Source organism: Cucurbita pepo, chromosome LG01, assembly GCF_002806865.2.
Source record: "Cucurbita pepo subsp. pepo cultivar mu-cu-16 chromosome LG01, ASM280686v2, whole genome shotgun sequence".
NCBI classification, from domain to species: domain Eukaryota; kingdom Viridiplantae; phylum Streptophyta; class Magnoliopsida; order Cucurbitales; family Cucurbitaceae; genus Cucurbita; species Cucurbita pepo.
The window spans coordinates 20,187,659-20,208,275 of record NC_036638.1 but is presented as its reverse complement, the minus strand read 5'-3'; the positions used below and the strand labels follow the sequence as shown (position 1 = coordinate 20,208,275).

Here is a 20,617-nt window from a genome sequence, read left to right as displayed (position 1 = left end):
CCATTCACTATTTACATCATACTCAATAAAATTAAATGATTTGGTTTAATAATGAGTGCCAGTTTAACAATCGAAACCCACTGCTAGCAAATATTGTCATTTTTTAGCTTTCCCTCGGACTTTCACTTAAGATTTTAACACGTATCTACTAGGAAGAGGTTTCTACACCCTTATAAGAAAAATGTTTCGTTCCCCTCAACAATCGATATGTGACCTCACAATCCACCCGCTTAGGGGCCAGTGTATTTGTTGACACACCGCCTGGTGTCTGACTCTGATACCATTTATAACAGCTCAAACCCACCGCTAGTAGATATTGTCCTCTTTGGATTTTTCATTTTGAGTTTTCCCTCAAAGTTTTAAAATGTGTCTGCTAGGTAGAGGTTTCCACACCCTTATAAGAAATATTTCGTTCTCTTCTCCAACCGATGTGAGATCTCATATCAATTGGAGAGGAAAATGAAGCAGTCCCAATAAGGGTATTGAAACCTCTCCCTAATAGACGTATTCTAAAACAGTAAAACTGACTCTAATACATAACGGACTAAAGCAGACAATATCTATAAAAAAAAGTCGAAACAACTGTATTGTTATTACAATCTTTCATAGAAGAAAAAGAAGTATAAACGTAGAAAGACAATCAACATGTTCGTTTGACAAAGACGAAGAAGTTGATAAGGTTAAAAAGAGAAGAACCAAAGGAAAGGAGGAGGAGCAAGGGTTGTAGCAATCATGGTTTTGTTGTAATAACACACACCATTCAAAGTAGTCTCAAGAGGGTGTGGGGCGCCGTCCGTACAGTTGGTGTACACCATGTTCATCCATCTAATCAAACACTTTGTTGCCCTTCCAAATCACACATTATCTTCTCCTTCGCTTCAATCTTCTTTTCTTATTCAAATTTCTTGTTTTCTTATTCAAATTGAACATACTTCACATCAACTAGAAATAGGAAGATCCGTACACGTAACTTTAAAATTTAAATCATGTAGTACTTCTTGAAAAGGATTGAAAGTAGTCCTACCCTTAACAGTTAAGAGGAAGATCATGCGTTTATATTTGAAAAAACCAAAACCAAAGCCACGAGAGCTCAAGCTCAAACTAGACAATATCATAATATTATAAAGGTTCCTGATTCATAGGTGCTTATTATTTTTTTAAGTTTGTTCGGGTGAGGTGGCACTAAAATTTGGAATGGATGGTGACTTGAGAAAAAGGGTGGATCCATTGAGATCCCTTAGAAAAGGATTTGACATAATTATAAAAAAATTTCAACTTAATTTTAATTTTCATTATTATTATTATTATTTTTTTTTTTCCTTCTCTCTTGCCAAGTACACATTTTGGAATGCTGATAAAGTAGCCTCCAAATAACGTGGGACTATTTTGGAAGGTGAACACATCGATCCCGAGTCCTAAGTTTGACCAAACTAATTATACGATGCACCAAATTATTTAAAATCAATGTCGATCAGCATATTGCCGAATTACATCATTACAAATTAGGTTGTCTCAATTTTCAATACAAAATTGTTCGAATTCAATTCCAAATCAACTAAAGACACATTATAAACGGAGAGAAAAGAAAAGGAAAATGACGTGTGATATAAATACCTACTACTTTATAAACATGTGATAAAAATATTAGGCTAAAGTTTGCCTTTTTATTTTAACTATATGTAACAACTCAGTCCACCGCTAATAATTCCCCTCATAGTTTTGAAACATGTCTATTAGGATAAGGTTTCCATACACTTATAAATAATGTTTCGTTCCCCTTCTCCAACCAACTTGGGATCTAACTTATTTAATTTTTATTATGTTTAAACTATATAAAAATAAAAATAAATAACTAAAAAGGTAGATTGAAATTGAATTGGGTTATTTATTTATTTTTATTTTGGTTCAAATATAAAAATATTATAAAATATAATTGAGAGACGCATTGCCGACAAGATATGATGTGTGGATTGATTAGAAATTTTAAAAAAATTAGAGAGAAAAAAAAAAGAAAAAAAAAAGAATAATGATATTAAAAAAGAAAAAAAAAAAAGAAAAAAAGAAAAAAGAAAAAGGGTGATGGCGATGGGTGAATGATAGAAGAGTATGAAAGAGGAAGTGCACGGAACTTGCACATAAACTTCACTCACCAATATCTATAAATATGAATTATTGATATAAATTTCAATTTTTTTAATCTAAAATATATATCTTAAAAAATTAAATTTACATATTTTTTAAAAAAATTAAAAATATAAAAGTATAGCGCGAAAAATTATAATTTATTTTTAAAAATTAAAAATAAAATCACGAGAGTTTATATTCAAAATAAAAATATTATATCGTCCGTGAATATCTAATAATAATAATAAATTAATTTAATAAAAAAAAATAGTGATGTACATTCAAACAACCAGTTGCACGAGGGCCTCTTTTTTGTTCTTTTCTGCTCTTTCTCTATGTCCCTTTCCTTCGCCTCTTTTCCATTATTATTATTATTATTATTATTATTATTATTATTATTATTATTATTATTATTATTATTATTATTATTATTATTATTTCTCTTAATAATTGAAACCCATTTCTCTTTCCATCACATGCACATGCACACGTGTGTACAGAGAATACTCTTCTCTCTAAGCCCCACTCTCTCTCTTTCCTAAATAAATAAATAAATAAATATATCATTTAAATTTATTTACGGTGTTTTTCTAATTTATTTAAATTAAAAATTATAGAGGTCAATTTAGGGTTTTTATTTTTTTGAAGATAGACTAGGGAAAAATGAAGGGTTCATTGTCCTATGTGACCAAAGTTTAGCGGCTACAAATGCGTAATGATATGAATATAATTTTACCATAAAGTTGTATAATATTATTTTTCTTCTCGCAATAAGAAGCCAAATTTAATTCAAAGTCAAATTCTTTCATTTTCTTTGAATGGGGATTTGGCTTATTAATATTTTGTAACTAGGCGTGGAGTCCCTTCTAGTTGGCCTCTTTCAATACAATAAAATAGACATTATTTAGTCAATAATTAATTGGTATTATCGAACGGTTTTATCACAAAAACAAGTGGTTAAAATTCAAAACAACGCCTCCCTTCTATCCATAATAGTATATTTCAATGCTAATTCTACTGTTTCTTGGCTTATTCTTTTTGTATATATTAGAATACTATTAAATTATCAATTTGTGCAATAATAGTCTGAGATCACTGCTAGCAAATATTATCTATTTTTATTCCGAGCAACACTTGATAATCGATGTGGGAGCCTCTCTTAAGGGGCAAGTATCCTCGTTGGCACACCACCTAGTAACCTACCTATGATATCTTCTGTAATAATCATTCCCCTCTCAAACCGATATGAGACCTCACAATCCACCCCTTCTTGGGGGCTTGGTTCTCTCGCTGGCACACCGTTCAATATCTAGCTCTGATACCATTTTGTAACAGTCTTATGCTACAGTTAGTAGATATTGTCCGCTTTAACCCAATATGTATTGTCATCTACCTCACAGTTTTAAAACATGCCGTAGAGAAAGGTTTCTATACCCTTATAATGAATATTCCGTTTCTCTCTCCAATTTTAAACATGTATGTTAAGCTTATTTTGTTGAATTCTTTTTTTCAATTACAAATTTAATTGATTAAGGTAGGTTTCAAATTTGTAAACCTTTTGGTCGAGTATAATATCTTAACCGGTAAAAAGTCAAATTTCAATAAATTTAACTAAATAGTTAAACCACATGTTAGTATTTTTTTAACTCATGGAATATTTACTGTTTTTTACTCTCACGAAACAGCCTTTTTCAGTAAAAGAATATTCGTAATGAATATAGAATAAGAATAAAAATTAATTAAAAACTTCAAAAATTAGAAAATGGGGAAATGGAAATATGGCTGTGGTACTACTGGACCTATAATAATAATAATAATTATTATTATTATTTGTATTATACTCAAAATATTTACAAAAGTAAATAAATAAATAAAAATAAGAGGGTAAAAAAAAAAAAAAGAAAAAAAAAAGATTCGTATCCAAGAAGGCGTTAAAAAGAGGGTTTGTCTTTTAGCCAACTGACGTCCTTATCTTATCAGACTGAGAGGCCACTTGGATGAAAGACTGATCATTGCGCACGTGTGCCTCCTCTCTCCACGTGCGCCTGTTTTATTCATTTTTACACTTTCCTCTTTTTCTCTCTCCCCATTTTACCCTTTTTTTTTACCCATTTCTTATTTTTATCTAACAAAACATTTTTTTACACTTTCACTCTTAATTATTTTCTTTCCCAATTTTCAAACACTAAAAATTTTATTTTATTTTCCCCAAATAACTTAAAAATAAATATTTCTCATATTTATTTAAAGTAGAAATAGAGAAACGAGACATTGAAAGTTTTTTAGAAATTAAGAAACGAAAGAAGGATAATAAGAGAATAACCGAGAAATTAAAATGAGGAATTGTTGAGTCATTGATTGAAGTATGGGACAGAAAGAAAATCGAATAGGGAGATGATAAAATAATTTTTTTTTTATTTACTTTTTGAAAGTTTGAAGATTAAAAAAATATGTATGAAATAAATTAAAAATTATTTAATATTTTTATTTGGTTTGAAATTATTATTTTTATAATCCAACTCACATTCTCTTGTCTTCATCATTCTTCTTGTTCTTTTTCAACTTCACATTTTAAAAAATATATTAATTATGAAAAATAAATTTATTGAAGAGAAAAGAAAATGAACTTATTTTAAAAAAAAGTGAGAGAAAAAAAAGTTACAATTTTTACCCCTTAATAATGGGTTGCACAGTGTACTTTTGGGTTTTGCAGGGAAATAGTTTCTGATTTGCCAGTGACAGTGTGGCAGATGAATGTCACGTGTGCTTGTCCTTAGATGCTCACTTTTCCACGTCATTTTATTTTAATTTTTCTTACAAAATTTACTCTACATAATTTTAAATTTTAAAATTATATTTATTAATATTATAAAAAACCAATATTCTTTGAAACGTATAAGGACCAAGTTCTATGCCATTAAAATCAGAAGTATCTATACTAATAAGACATACATTTGTTTTCGGTGACTCAATTATAAGAATTTCATGGTTAAACATGTTTTACTTGGAATAATTATATGTTCGGTGACCTCCTACGAATTTTATTGAGATTCATGTGGGTGAGGACAAAACATGTTGGAAGAACTCGTGTTGGTCTACGAGTATAGTTTTCACTCTTAAGAATCAAGGAGTAGATAACGTGGCTATGTTGAGGTCATTAGGTGCGACATCCAAAGTTTAAATAGTCACGATTCTTATACTAGTCAAAGTTTAAAGATTAAATTACCGACAAATCATATCGTTTAATGGATAAAAAAGATTCTCTCGAACGAAAAAAGTATAGAAGAAAGGGGGGTTTGGGTCCCCAAGAAGAGGGTTAAGCAGCCTCCCTCAGGCATGTGTGAAAGGTCCCCCATTTGCACTTGAATGATGGTTCCAACCCAAGTGCTTATCTAACATAACCTTATATCTAGTAAAGACGGTACCAAAACCCATGTGATCTGGTGTCTGCTTCCCCTCTATCACCTTCAAAACCTTCCCTTTTTCTGTGGGCCTCTCCTCTTTCTCCATACAAACAACAATAAAAAATCAACCCCATGTTACTTCCCTCGTCGGTGTACCCTAACACCGTCTCTTTTCGACTTCGATACCACCTAAAACTTTTCCCTCTTTCAATATGTAACTGTCCGTTACATATCACTATCACCTTCACAGTCTTAAAACGAGAGATATTTCTACACCATTATAAGGAATTCTTCGTTCCCCTCTCCAACTGATGTGGGAGCTCACAATCCACCTCTTTGAGGATTGTAGGATTAAAGCAATCTTTGTGATGATTGTTAATTGGGAAGAAGACGAAAGACGAAGACCAACCAAATTTAGTGAACCATAATATAATTTCTCTTAATCTATTTAAAAATTAATTTGAGGTTATAATATGTAACATGGAGCCCATCAAAAGATCTTGAGCAACCAACATTTTCATAAACCATGTTAGTTAGTGATCTTATAATATACATCTAATCTTATATTATAAATTTAATTCTCTCTTCTTTAATGTTTAATATTCTTGTTTTAACATTGGTAGCATGGGTTAGATACATACCTCTAAACCTACTCCCACATGTGCTTCTCACTAATCATATCAATCTTTATAATTTAATTAAACTATAGCTTATAATTGAATGCATTTTTTTAATTAGCGTTTCGAACAACCCAATGCATATTTTGACTGAATGTTTGTTGTTTTTGTTCTTGAAATTCTAATCATCTTGAAATTAGTATTTAATGATTAATTATCCATTTGGGTGTGACATCAGCATGGCTCTAATTATGGTTTAGTGTGTAGATATTTTAAATTATAAGAAAATATATTTGTGGATACTTTATTGTAAAAGAGAAATATATGAATGTTTTTTTTTATGTATATGTTTGTGATTGACCTTAAATTACTCTCCACCAATCAAAATGTTTTAAATAATATTTTAAGCAAATCATATGATTTAAAAATATATTATCATAAACTTTTAAAAAATTTAATAATATAAAAAAAATTTAATTAATAGAATAAAAAATGGATGTTGATTTGTGGGGTTGCAAATCAGACGGTATGGCGCAACTCAAAGTGGATTTTGAGGAATTTATTTATTTATTTTATTTGTTTTTCATTTTTTCATTTTATTTAAATAATGAGTTATATATATATATATATATATATTTAAAATTTTTGGAGCAATTGTATGACCGTTCGCACCATGCAATGTCGTGAACTTAACATGCTCGTGACATGCGTTAAGGAAAATTCAAGACCCATTCCTATTTTTCGCTCAAATTTGTGGCTTTATCGAACACAACTCATGTGAAAACTAAGCTCGTTTGACTATACACCTCGTCTATGAGTGCATGTTTGATTACTTGCGATTTTGGCGGACTTGTCTTTACTCTAAGACAAGTCATCTGGTTTAACCTTATTTCTACTCTAGGCCGAAGTCATTTGAATACAAAATTGCATCTTATTTCATCACCTTAGTTTCCAACAACACGGTTCACGTATTTTGATGTCATCCCAAGTCCTAAGATGTAATAAGTCGTCTGATGAGTCAACTATATCATCATAACATCCCAAACAAACATTTATTCAGTATGATATTGTAATTATTTTAATGTTATGAAATGGATTCTATTGTCCCAGAGTATTAATGGGCTAAGATTGGGCGACATGTCGAAGCCCATGAGTATCAATTTACTCAACCCACACATGAATGAATGTCAGTCGACCCACACAAGAGCTCCCCATTCAGAGTGTCCAAAGCTTGAAAGGCTCCACCTCCATCACTCCTCTGCATAAAAATTTGGTCAGTTTCAAGAGATGAAAAGAAAAGGGTCAAGGGGTGAGCAGAGAACACACAAACCTTGTAGAAATCAAGAGCCACAAAGTTAGCCCATCGGTTACCAGCTGCCCCATGACAAGTTTGAAGCATGCCAATCAGATCCTTTGAGTTATGCTCACAAGCTTGTCTTTTGAATGGAACTGTTGGGAAATAGTTCACTAAAACCAGAGATTTTCTCTTGTCATCAAGTGCTGATGATTCTGCCCTCTTTGGACAGCTCCCTTCTTGCATTCCATCATTCCCATCTGCAAAGTTTTAGGCTCTTTTTAATGTATGTTCGTCCAGATGGTCACATTGTGGTATTTGTTAGGTAGCTTACATTGATTTTCGACCATGTAATTCCATTGGTATGCTATTCCTTCTGTTGCTTCCTTGGCTCTGTTTGATGTGAAGACCAGCAGCCTTTGGTTGTTTGCCACCATGTCGCTGACTAGGGGCCAGTCGTCGTTGTCCTTCGGCATATTCGTGATCGGAAACCAGAATTTCTTTAGCCCGGCGTCGGTGAATACCTTGGTCAGTCCATTGGGAGATTGAACATAGTCTTCTAAGATCAATGTGACAATCTCTTTGGTGTTTGCTGCCAAGAATGCCTCTATAACCTTCAATGTGTCTAGTGCTGGTTCCTATAACAATTGAGATGTTATGACAAGTGGAGAAATGTAAAGAACACAACACATGGCTATCATCAGCCATCGTCAGCCGTTCTAGAAAAGGCCGACCAAATGTTGTTAGGTCGACCTTTCCAAGTACAGTTGACACTAGATACTATCTTGACAACATATTTTGTAACAGCCCAAGATCATCACTAGTAGATATTTTCCACTTTGGCCCGTTATACATCATCGTTAGTCTCACAGTTTTAAAACGCATCTGCTAGAGAGAGGTTTCCATACCCTTATAAAGAATGTTTCGTTCCTGTTTTCAATCGATTTGAGATCTCACAATCCACCCCCTTAGAGGGCCAGTGTCCTCGTTGACACACCGCCCGATGTCTAGTTCTGATACCATTTGTAACCGTCTAAATCCACCACTAACAGATATTGTTCGCCTTGGCCCGTTACGTACCAACGTCAGCCTCATAGTTTTAAAACGCGTCTATAAGAGAGAGGTTTCCACACCCTTTTGAAAAATATTTCGTTTCCCTCTCCAACCGATATGGAATTTCACATTTATAATTAACATCTGGCATAACGAAAAGAAAAGGATGGGAATATAAACATACAAATGCAGTGTAGTTGTGGCATTTTCCTCCAAAGGAATGGCAGAGCCAGACATCTCCAAGAAAATCATAGGTATCCAACATAAACCCTCTAACTCCGTTCTGCAAAATGGGGTTAGAAAATAATTAACCTCACAACATATGAAAACAAACACTAATTAAAGCTATACATTAAGCTGTTGGGCGATGGTGTCCTCTTGATTGTTAAGTGTAACTCGCGGAACTCCGGTGTGAGAGGGCTCTCCTTCAATGGCAAATGAATTGTGCGTTGTTAGATACGCATACTTGTTGAATGGCAATGAATTATTCTGCATCAAAACAGATAGATTATCAGCATTTTGGAGAGTTTCCAAGATTCCCATTATGGAAAGTTTCTATTTTGAAACAAAACATTAGTGACAGTTTGAGTGGAATGATGAATGAGTGGAAACAACTTTATAGAACTACTAAACTTTATAGAACTACTAAATATTGCCGCTTTCATCTTTTATGTATCACCGTCAACCTCACAGTTTTAAAACGTATGCTAGGGAGAGGTTTCCACATCTTTACAAGGAATGTTTCGTTCCCCCCTCCAACCGATGTAGGATCTAACAATCCACACCCTTGGGGGCCAGCGTCCACGTTGGCACACCGCCTGTTATCTGACTCTGATATCATTTGTAATGGTCAAAGTTCACCGCTAGTAGATATTGTTCGCTTTGGCCCATTACGTTTCGCCGTCACCTCATGGTTTTAAAACATATGCTAGGGAGAGGTTTCCACACCCTCGTAAGGAATGTTTTGCTGTCACCTCATGGTTTTAAAACATATGCTAGGGAGAGGTTTCCACACCCTCATAAGGAATGTTTTGTTCTCCTCTCCAACTGAGGTGGGATCTAACAATCACCCCTCTTGGGGGTCAGCATCCTCGTTGACACACCGCCCGATGTCTAGCTTTAATACCATTTGTAATGGCCCAAGTCCACCGCTAGTAGATACTGTCCGCTTTGGCTCGTTATGTATCGTGGCTAGTCTCATGGTTTTAAAACGTTTGGTAGGGAGAGGTTTCCACACCCTTATAAGGAATGTTCCATTCCCCTCTCCAAATAATGCAGGATCTAACAATCCCCCCATTCGAGGGGTCAACGTCCTCGTTGGCACACCGCCCGGTGTCCAGCTTTGATACCATTTGTAATGGCCCAAGTCCACCACTAGTAAATATTGTCTGCTTTGGCTCGTTACGTTTCGCCGTCAGCCTCATGGTTTTAAAACATCTGCTAGGGAGAGGTTTCCACACCCTCATAAGGAATGCTTTGTTCTCCTCTCCAACCGAGGTGGGATCTAACAATCACCCCTCTTGGTGGCCAGCATCCTCGTTGAGACACTGCTCCATGTCTAGCTCTGATACCATTTGTAATGACCAAAGTCCACGGCTAGTAGATACTGTTTGCTTTGGCTCGTTACGTATTGTGGTTAGTCTCACGGTTTTAAAACGTCTACTGGGGAGAGGTTTCCACACCCTTATAAGGAATGCTTCGTTCCCTTCTCCAAACGAGGCAGGATCTAACAATCCCCCTTGGGGGGGCCAGCGTCCTCCTTGGCACACCGCCCGGTGTGTAGCTCTGATACCATTTATAATGGCCAAGTTCACCATTAGTAGATATTGTCCGTTTTTTCCTATTATGTATTGCCGTTTAAAACGTCTATTAGGGAGAGGTTTCCACCCCCTTACAAGGAATGTTTTGTCCCCCTCTCCAACCGACGTAGGATCTGACAATCCACCCCTCCTGGGGGCCCAACGTCCTCGTTGGCACACCGCCTGCTCTTTAGCTCTAATACCATTTGTAACAACCCACATCCACCGCTAATAGATATTGTCTACTTTAACCCTAGGCATCACGGTGAGCCTCAAGAAAGATTTTAAAAGAGGAAACTATTTACCACTAGAGCTACCATGGTTGAAGGGAAACCCAGCAAGAATATTCGAGTAGCAGGGCAAGAAAAATGCATACCAGAAGTTTGAAGGGATCGGTGTAAAGAGATCGAACACATCTGGAGGCAAAGAAGGTTGGTGGGCATGAGAAGCAGTACAATCCAGGTCCACAATCTCCATTAGAAGAGCAGCCATCCCCCACCTTAAGAACACAATCATTCATTAAAATGAAGAGAAGAAGAAGAAGAAGAAGAAAGAAAGACCAAAGGAAACCTTGCAGAGTCCATCGGAGCAGGTCTGATCTGCAGCAACAAGAGGGAAGATGAGGAATGAAAGCAGGAGTACTGAATGAAGGCTGCTCTGCCAATGGGATATCTCCATTTTTGAGTAGCAGAGATAAGAACTGAAACGTAATGCGAGGGTTGATATTGAGATTCCTCTGAGTAATAGTGGTGTAGAGAAGGTGTGAACAGGGGAAAGTTTGTTTGGGTTGGTTGGAATTGACATTCATGTAAGAACCATTCTCCCATTTCTTTCACACCCATTTTTTCCTACATCATTTTACGTCTTTTTGACTTTTTTATTTTATTTTATTTTTTTTTTAGTTTTTGGATTATAGTGGTTCAAATTTGGAGTAAACTAAGCATGTATGGCAATATAATAATAGATTATAAAAATACACATAAACCAAATCAAACTAAGCTTCAATTGAATTATTATTTTAAATTTGATTGAGTTAATTGATTTAATTATTAAAATGAGATACTTAATTTAGGTTAAATTCATCCCAATTCTAAAATATCTTTTTAATAATACACTTACATATTTTTAAAAATATCAATACTTTTAAACTTTTTAAAAAGCTGACAAAGATTTTTATATTTTTTTTTAAATTCGAAAATATATTTAATTTTAAAAATTAATTTTAAAAAGTTTGAAGATAATTTACGAGAGGTTGAAAGACAGATGATTTTCGTAATATATTGACCGTAAGAATTTTTTTTACACTTTTTTTTTTTTTTTAAGATAAAGAGCGTTTATGCTACTTTTAAAATTTAGAGATATTTTGAACTTTTTAAAAAATTGAGGGTATTATTGAAATTTCATTAAAGTTTAAGGGTATTTTTGAAATAAAAGGAATAAGAAAATGATATTTTTTAAAAGTTTAGAAATATTTTTATTAATGGTAAGGGAAGAGTGGGCTTGTTGGGCTTGTGAGAAAAAACGAGGCGGCGCGTGATTGGATTTGGGCCTGAAATCAAAGCCCAAAATGGTATACAAAAACAGCGCGAGGCGAGTGCTGTTTGTGACGAGCGAAGAAGAGGAAGAAGAAAGAATATGGAATAAGAGAAGAAAAACCAAAACGCCACTTTCCCATTCAATTGCTTTCTCTTCAACCATTCAATTCTGAAGAAAATCAAGGAATTCTTCGACTCATTTCCCCTTTTTCACATCCTTTTTAGCTTTTCGGGCTGTTGCTTAACTAAATTCGCTGAGCTCATCGTTCTCGGCGATATCGATTGGTTTCCTGACTTCTTCCAACTACTATCAATACGTTCTTGAATTCTTCTGTTGTTTGGTCGATTCAGATAAAGGGAGGCCATGAATGCGAATAGTTCTCGATTTCAGTCGCTTGGTCAGACCGAGATTAACTGGGACAAGTACGATCGTCTTTCATTTCCTTTCCTCTGCTTTTCTTCTTCTGTTTTCTGTCAATTTTTCTATTTACTTCGATTCATTCCATTTCATGAATCTTTTGTATTTGCACATCAGTTCTTTACTTCGATTTGGTAGCTTGTGTCGGCGTTGAATGGTAAGGATTGCTGACTCTCGCTAGTATTGGTTGACCAATCTGGCTTTGTTGCTTCTTCTCGTTTAGTTCTCCCTATGCATCACTTTGATGCATGCGTAGATCGAGAAGTCATCGAGCGCTCTATGTTGGTTTTTGATGGCATATAAGAGAAGAAATGTCGAAGGAAGTTGAAAATTTGGTAACAATGTTGAGTTTTATGTGCGAGGGAGAGAGAGAGAGAGGGAGAAAAAAAGAGATGGATAATCAGGGATCGGGAAAAGAATATAGAGATATTGTCAGTGGATTAAAATTGGAACATTTTTTCAAAGTGGAATTGACCCAGGTTTTAAGATAGAACTTGAGATTTAGGATGGTTCTGGTTTTGACATACTCATTGCAATTTGATGCTTTAAGCTGGTTTGTGAAAATGATGGAGAATAGGTTTCAGCCGTAAGTTGTCTGTACTAGTCTACGAGTCCTTTGTTTTGAAGTATGAACTGACTCGGACATGCTGGAAAACTGAAATTGTTAGTATCTTGATTTGCAACATTTGTGCCCTATGGCATTCAGTGAATTATAATTTACATGTATTTTTCTAGCCTAAATGCATTATGAATGGGTACTGGTTGTACTTACGCATTAGCAGAATTGTGTATTTGCAAATACAGAAGTATGTTACTTTTGAACACGCTCAAAGTTGCCGTACATGTATGATTATTTATTTATCGATCACACTACATACCGCAGGCTTGATAAAGCAAAATTTTATGGCGTAGGAGCTGGTCTCTTTACTGGGATTACAGTTGCACTATACCCTGTTTCTGTTGTAAAAACGAGGATGCAGGTTGCTGTAAAGGATTCTGCCGAGAAAAATGCATTTTCTGTAATTAAAGGCTTACTGAAGAATGATGGGGTTCCTGGTCTTTACAGAGGGTTTGGCACTGTTATCACCGGTGCAATTCCTGCAAGGATTATCTTCCTTACTGCTTTGGAGACTACCAAAGTAGGAACCTTAAAAATGGTTGAGCCATTGAAATTTTCTGAACCCACACAGGCGGCAATAGCAAATGGGTTAGCTGGCATGACTGCATCACTTTTTTCTCAAGCTGTTTTTGTTCCAATTGATGTGGTCTGTAGGCTTGATTTAGTTTTTGTTAAAATTTTGTTATTGTTTATTCATTGTTCACTTAAAAAGCTTAAATATATATGCCACTCAGATTAGTCAGAAGCTCATGGTTCAAGGATACTCAAGCAATACAAGATATAATGGGGGTTTAGATGTTGCTCGTAAACTGATAAAGTCTGATGGGATCCGGGGATTGTATAAAGGTTTTGGATTATCTGTTATGACCTACTCTCCATCTAGTGCTGTATGGTGGGCAAGTTATGGTGCAAGTCAACGTATCATCTGGAGGTGAGACATGGTAATTTCCCCTCATTTGTGTTTTAAGTGTTGAGTTTGGATCATTCCATGAAATGAATTACTACTAGAAGTGGTTAGAAATATCATCTTCCTTTTCTTGTTCCTGAATGAAAGAATCTATGAGTTTCTTGATAATAAGTTGTAATTTTTCCGAGTACATATCAAATAGATACTGCAATCTTAGTTTTGTCTCTCTTTCATGTACAGCGTTCTTTATCATATACCTTAGTTCTAGCTTTGGTTATTGTGTTTTGAACCATTCTCCTTCTGGCAGTGTAGGCACTTTAAAGTGCATCTCTGTTTGGATTTTTTGAGCTATATATATTAGTTTGTGGCTTTACTGGCAAAAGGATGCAATATTGGAAATGATACGCTAGGAATTGTCCAACATTTATCAGGGTTTTTTTTTTTTTTTTCCAATTGTATCTCAGAGGTGTTAATATTAGATTTCAGAGGGTCCCACTGTACTGTTGTTATTTGCACTACATAATGCGGCTGTATTTTCTGTTTGAATTGATTGCTCTTATCTGACGTTGGAATTATAATGCTTATGTTGTGGCGTTGAAGGTTCTTAGGCCAAAACTCTGGTGCTGAGAAATTTGCTCCTAGCCATGCCCAACTTATTTCTGTTCAAGCTGCAGGTGGAATAATTGCAGGTGCAACAGCTTCCTGCATTACGACGCCATTGGACACTATAAAGACTCGCTTACAGGTACTTGTTAACCTAGTTCACGTCAAACCATTCTTCTAACTGGCTTACTGTTCATTTGTTATTAACTTATTTGATACCAAATATTGTTTACTGTTTCTACTGTCATGGAAGTTGTGCTATCAAATTATAATTGAAAATCCTACAGATTCTGTCTATTATGTTGTTAAAACTCTATGCGTTGTACTGGTTTTACTGCATCAAGAATGCTGCATGAAAGGCAAGACCTTATGAGCCTCTATTTTCTGCCTGAAATTTTGAAATGCACAATCTATAAGTTTTATTACTTCCATGTTGGTCTGAAGTTTGATTTGCCAAATAAAATGCTAAAAGGCTATCTTGAACACACCCTAAAAGAGTGGGGGTGGCTCTAAGTAGGGTTTGGCGATAATGGAGAAGGTGCTTTTGTATCTTCCAAAAGGAAAGCCTTTTTTTCGGAATACTTGTCTGGGACGGCCTGGAAGGTTCATTAGAATGTTGGGGGTGAGGGTCCTGGGATTTAGATGTAGAGTTCAGCGTTCCTTTTGTGTGTTTACAAGTACAACCTAGCATTTTAGTAATTAACCTATGTTTTGTATTCCTAACAACTGGAGGACCTTTTAATTTGGGGGTTTATTTGTGGTATGTGTTGTTCTACTTTAATTCACTTATTCAAAACTGCTCTTAGTTTGGGTGTTGAGAACTCATTTGGACATAAAAGCTACTTCTGAGATTGCAAATCCCAAGAGCAACAAGAGTCCAGAGGTATTTGGATTGGAACAACCTTCCCCAAGAGTGCCATGTCCGAGGATCCAGGCATATTAACTTATTCTCTCACCACTGTAAATAACCTCTCCTTTTTTTAAAGTACTCGCCCTTGAACTCTTTGATCATTTGACACTGCCACTGAAACTACTAGTTCAGCTTAGAACTTTTTGCTCTATTTTGTAAATCCCTCCTTAAGGAAAAAGGTTCTGTCTTCTTTTAATTGGAAAAGTAGTATGATGGATCCTATCTCCCGAACCAAAGACCAGCTATTGGGCTTCTTTGTTTACTTTTTTCCAAAAGACTACTTGGAATATCCAAACCCCAACAAATGAATAGGAAAGGTGGAAGGGCAGAGTCACCTTATCTAGCACTTTTAGTGGCCTTGAAGAATATCCAAACCCCTTCTATATTAGGCAAACTTTCCTCAGTAATTCATTAGCCTTGCAAGTTCAAGTCCCCATGATTATTGATTATCTCAAAAGTTGATTATAAATCGCACTCACCTCATTGATTCATTCTGTAACAGCCTCGTTAGCGGCTAGGAGCATGATATTAAACAGGAAATTACAAAAAAATTAAAAATTAGGTCCAATTTGATAACTATATGAATATTGGTATTTGAAAATTATGCTTTATTTATTTATTTATTTATTTATTTATTTTTAGAGACAGTTTCATTGATGATTGAAATTTACCAGAGGGATATATAATCCATGGTGTTTATAAAAAACCTTCCCAATTTGCAATGAGGGAGGTATAACTATAGGAAGTAAAAATATTAGACAATTTACACTAAGACATAGCTTGGTAAACAACATTGTTGAAAAGTTTTGTATAGGTCTGTGTCTTTTCTGCAAATATTCTCTGATTTCTTTCTTTCCATCGATTCTAAAAGAAAGCCATGATGAGGTTTTTCCATAATAGGGCTCTTGCGTTCTTGAAAGGGTGGTACGTTAAGTTCATATCCAAAAAAATCCTTTATCTCCCTAGGAAACGTGAGATGTCATCTGAATATATGGAGAATCGTTATCCAGAAATTCTGAGCGTATGTGCATTGCATAAACAAGTGACTTTGTGATTCGTTTTCTTTCTTTCATAATGGACACCAATTTGGAGAGAGAGTGATGTAAGACATTCTTTTTTGAAGATTTTCACTTGTGCGGATGACTTTATGCGCTATTTCCCAAAGGAAGAACTTCACCTTTTTAGGTTGATGTCCTTTCCATATTGTCTTTGCTAGCGTGAGATTTGTTGCTTCTACTTTTTCCCCCATGTCCATCATCAAGGATTTTGTAGAAAAGACTCCATTAGCGCTGGGGAGCCAAGTTAGCGAGTCTTCTTTGTTTGACAATACCACAAGGTTAAGGCTTAATTCGGCCCACTCCGTTGCTCCATTATCCTTTAAATTCCTACCAAGCTTCAGGTCCCAAAATTTNTAAGACATAGCTTGGTAAACAACATTGTTGAAAAGTTTTGTATAGGTCTGTGTCTTTTCTGCAAATATTCTCTGATTTCTTTCTTTCCATCGATTCTAAAAGAAAGCCATGATGAGGTTTTTCCATAATAGGGCTCTTGCGTTCTTGAAAGGGTGGTACGTTAAGTTCATATCCAAAAAAATCCTTTATCTCCCTAGGAAACGTGAGATGTCATCTGAATATATGGAGAATCGTTATCCAGAAATTCTGAGCGTATGTGCATTGCATAAACAAGTGACTTTGTGATTCGTTTTCTTTCTTTCATAATGGACACCAATTTGGAGAGAGAGTGATGTAAGACATTCTTTTTTGAAGATTTTCACTTGTGCGGATGACTTTATGCGCTATTTCCCAAAGGAAGAACTTCACCTTTTTAGGTTGATGTCCTTTCCATATTGTCTTTGCTAGCGTGAGATTTGTTGCTTCTACTTTTTCCCCCATGTCCATCATCAAGGATTTTGTAGAAAAGACTCCATTAGCGCTGGGGAGCCAAGTTAGCGAGTCTTCTTTGTTTGACAATACCACAAGGTTAAGGCTTAATTCGGCCCACTCCGTTGCTCCATTATCCTTTAAATTCCTACCAAGCTTCAGGTCCCAAAATTTGTTGACAACATTCCACATTTCTTTAATCGTGGCTTTTTTGCTATGAGAGAGCCTGTACAAAAGTGGATACTTCAAGGCTAGCGTGGTGTTTTCAATCCATGGGTCGGTCCAAAATGATGTGCTTCCCCCATTCCCCACCTTATGGCGAGTTCGGTTTGGTGATGAGATTTTGATGTTTCTTTATGTACTTCCAAGGCCCTTTTGTACTTCCAAGGCCCTTTTGTAGAAGGTGGAGGGGGTGATTTTTGTTTGATGTAGGAGTATATTTAGCCTTTATAAGATTTCGCCATAAGGCCTTTTCTTCATGATGATATCGCCATATCCATTTGGCGAGGAGAGCTTTGTTCTTCTTCCTTATCGAGAGAAGACCGAGGCCTCCCTTTTCTGTTGGGAGGTTTATAATATTCCAACAAACAAGGTGTGCGTTTTCTCATAATTTTGTTTCAATAGTTTTCATCTTTATTAAGAAAACATTTGAATTCTTTGTCAAATTCCAAAAATAAAGAACCAGTTTTTTACCTTCTCTTAGCTTTCAAAACTCGGCTTCTATTTTGAATTTTTTTTTGTTAAAAGTAGTTAACAAAACAAGGAAAAGCATAATGAAAGTAATATTTATAAGCTTATTTTTAAAAACCAAATGGTTTAGATATTTATATCTTTATAATGATTTGTTGAAGACCCATCCTTTTATATAGATATCTTAGAATGAGGGGATTGGTGGGTTTGATTGCTTTAGTCGTGCGTTTCTTGCACTATATGAAAGAAGCTGTACTCAAGTATGGCTTTCCATTGCATTCACTTGCTGGTTGTACTTGTACATCGTCCTGTGGAGAAACTCAAAAACTCTCCAGCAATTAGCTTTGGCCTTGCTTGCGCAATCCAAAACCATTTGGCTTTGACAAAGGCCCCTTGGGGAGAGGGAGCTATAGACGCAACAACCTCCCTACTTGTTGAATATAATACCTTATATATGATCTTGTGAAGGCTGGCAGTGAGACTAATGATTATTCTAATGTCTCTTGGTTACCTATCTAAGATATGTGTTGAGTTTCTTGACAATGACATGTTAGTAGGATTTGGGCATTTGAGATTAGTAGAAATACACTTAAGTTCCCAAAGAACTGACAAATATTTTATTTTTAAAAAACCCATAGATTTTAAAAAGGGGTAAAATATACCGTGCCAAGACTTGAATTTCTGAAAGCTTTTCTGTTTGTTAAGATTTCTTTATATGGAAGGGTCTTATCTGGTCTTGGTCTGCCTTGATTTCATCCATGTCATGACTTTCTGACTTTGAATCTGTCACCTATGTGTGGCGTAGTAATAAGGAATCAATCCAAGGAAAAGCTCTGATACCAAATGACAAGAAACCGTTACAAGGGAAGTAAGATTTGGATTCTTTATTGATTGAATATCTCAAGACAAGAACACTTGATTGAGATTCGAATCACTCCATAAGAAGATCGATCATGTAAAGCTTGAATAATTCTAAACATGCAATCTAAACTATAAACTACATAGAATAATTCCAAATTCCTTTAGCAATGGCCAAGTCTATTTTACAAAGTTAACCTACATGGCTTTATATAGCCTCAAAATGAAAACTCTTTAACCTTCCATGAGACATTCTAAGGGTGGTAAATTTCATACTTTATGACAATAATTAGCCACTATGTATACTTTATGGTCATAATTAGCCGCTATGTATATAAGCCTTAAAATACATGAAAGAAACATCATAACTCTGAATTACCATCCACCCAAAATTTGTAACCATCCAATAATAGATAGAACTTGATTCTTCTTTAATGTTGAATGAATTGCAACATCTTATGATAATTCGAGCAACATTTTTTTTACATCTTCTTGAAGTTTATCTTGTATGATTGATGTCTTAGGTTCATATCACCTAGATACACTGGAGTTTTATATTTTAACAGGTTACGTTTGTTCATAGGTGATGGGTGATAAAGGGCAGACAGCAAGACAAATTGTTGAAAACTTAATCGCCGAGGATGGATGGAAAGGCCTCTATAGGGGGCTGGGTCCTCGGTTTTTCAGCATGTCAGCCTGGGGAACCTCGATGATATTGGCTTACGAGTATCTCAGTATGTTCTTCTCACTATATTAACCTGCACTCCATTCGTATTTCTGTTTTTAATTGTCAGTCTAACTAGAATTTGATGTTGATGGGACAAATGCATATGTTTTTATCTACGCAATATCATAGTCCAATTAAAGCACCAATCCATCGTATATTTCTTCAATAAAAAAATATTTGTCCGTCAAGTCAATGCTTTTCCTAATACGAAGACTTGAGAAGAGCTTCAGAAAAGTTATTGTAAATCTTAAAAAACATCATTTGGAACCGTGTCCTGAACTTTATTACCTTTTTGTGATTTGTTTGGCCGGAATGTGCTTAAAATCTACAGCAAGTTATTTACTTTGTATTTAACAGTCTGAGATATTTGTTGAATCTGTTTATTGTATCTGTGAATTATTTTCCCTCATCGCATGTAATCTTTCAGTCAGTCGTTCTGATTTGATGTTGTTTTGCCAATTTAGAGCGCCTGTGTGCAAAAGATGAACAGACTTGATCGCAGCCAAGCGAAAGCTTTTTTGGTTTCAACTCTTTTCCCCTCACAACAAGGCCAGGTTGAGCATAGATTTCTATCCACACTTCAATTGCAGATAAGGATTGGTATTAAAGCATTCATGTATTGACTACAGAACAGAATTTCATTCATCCTAAAACCACATTGATTTTTTGGGAGAAGATCAAACAAACTAGTTCCTGAATTTTTTGGCATTTTCTTCCCATCACTCCTAACACGGTTTACTGTTGCCACTGCCCAATCGTGGACGATAGATAAGCGCCTTTGTTAGCCAGATTTGCCTGGAACAAAGAGAGCTGGGTGAGATTTAAGTTGTAGGACCTTGACATCGTTTAGTTATTGTGTTCCTCCTGTAATCTAGCTGCTGGTTGATTTCCTTTGTAGTAGCAATGTGTTTAGTGGACTTGGTTCTACAAGTACATCCTTTTAGTATCAAAGCAATATATTGGCCATCTCGATCTCTTTTGACTTGCATTTGCATTTACAATTCCAATTGCTCAAATTCGTCTCATTCCACAAGCCCAAATCTCAAACACCATTGAAGTTTCTCTTTAATTTCTAAATCCCACCCCCATCTACTTTTATTTTCTAAAAAAAAAGTTCTTTTCATCAGTACTCAAGTTCCCCTGTAGAACTCGTTTTCAGTTTTCAAATAACTTTGCAAA

The 20,617-nt window shown here is 35.2% G+C and overlaps 2 protein-coding genes across 3 annotated transcripts; one reads left to right on the top strand and one right to left on the bottom strand.

The window, feature by feature from the left end:
* Nucleotides 1-7,159: 7,159 nt before the first annotated feature.
* Nucleotides 7,160-11,094, bottom strand: LOC111807653 (PI-PLC X domain-containing protein At5g67130). Its single transcript, XM_023693467.1, has 7 exons — nt 10,862-11,094; nt 10,668-10,790; nt 8,844-8,981; nt 8,677-8,775; nt 7,774-8,077; nt 7,476-7,699; nt 7,160-7,403 (listed from the first exon to the last, which is right to left on the bottom strand). Exons 1-7 carry the CDS (start codon nt 10,967-10,969, stop codon nt 7,311-7,313), a joined length of 1,089 nt encoding a protein of 362 aa, XP_023549235.1. The 5' UTR covers nt 10,970-11,094; the 3' UTR covers nt 7,160-7,310.
* Nucleotides 11,095-11,910: 816 nt separating this feature from the next.
* On the top strand, nt 11,911-20,420 carry LOC111799002 (solute carrier family 25 member 44-like). Of its 2 annotated transcripts, none has more exons than XM_023682387.1 (6): nt 11,911-12,249; nt 13,157-13,509; nt 13,598-13,794; nt 14,371-14,515; nt 19,295-19,445; nt 19,903-20,420. In XM_023682387.1, the coding sequence occupies exons 1-6, from the start codon at nt 12,195-12,197 to the stop codon at nt 19,932-19,934; spliced, it is 933 nt and encodes a 310-aa protein (XP_023538155.1). In that variant the 5' UTR covers nt 11,911-12,194; the 3' UTR covers nt 19,935-20,420. The 2 variants fall into 2 exon arrangements, with proteins under 2 accessions (XP_023538155.1, XP_023538147.1); XM_023682379.1 differs by having other exon boundaries at nt 13,128-13,509.
* The last annotated feature ends 197 nt before the right edge of the window (nt 20,421-20,617 follow it).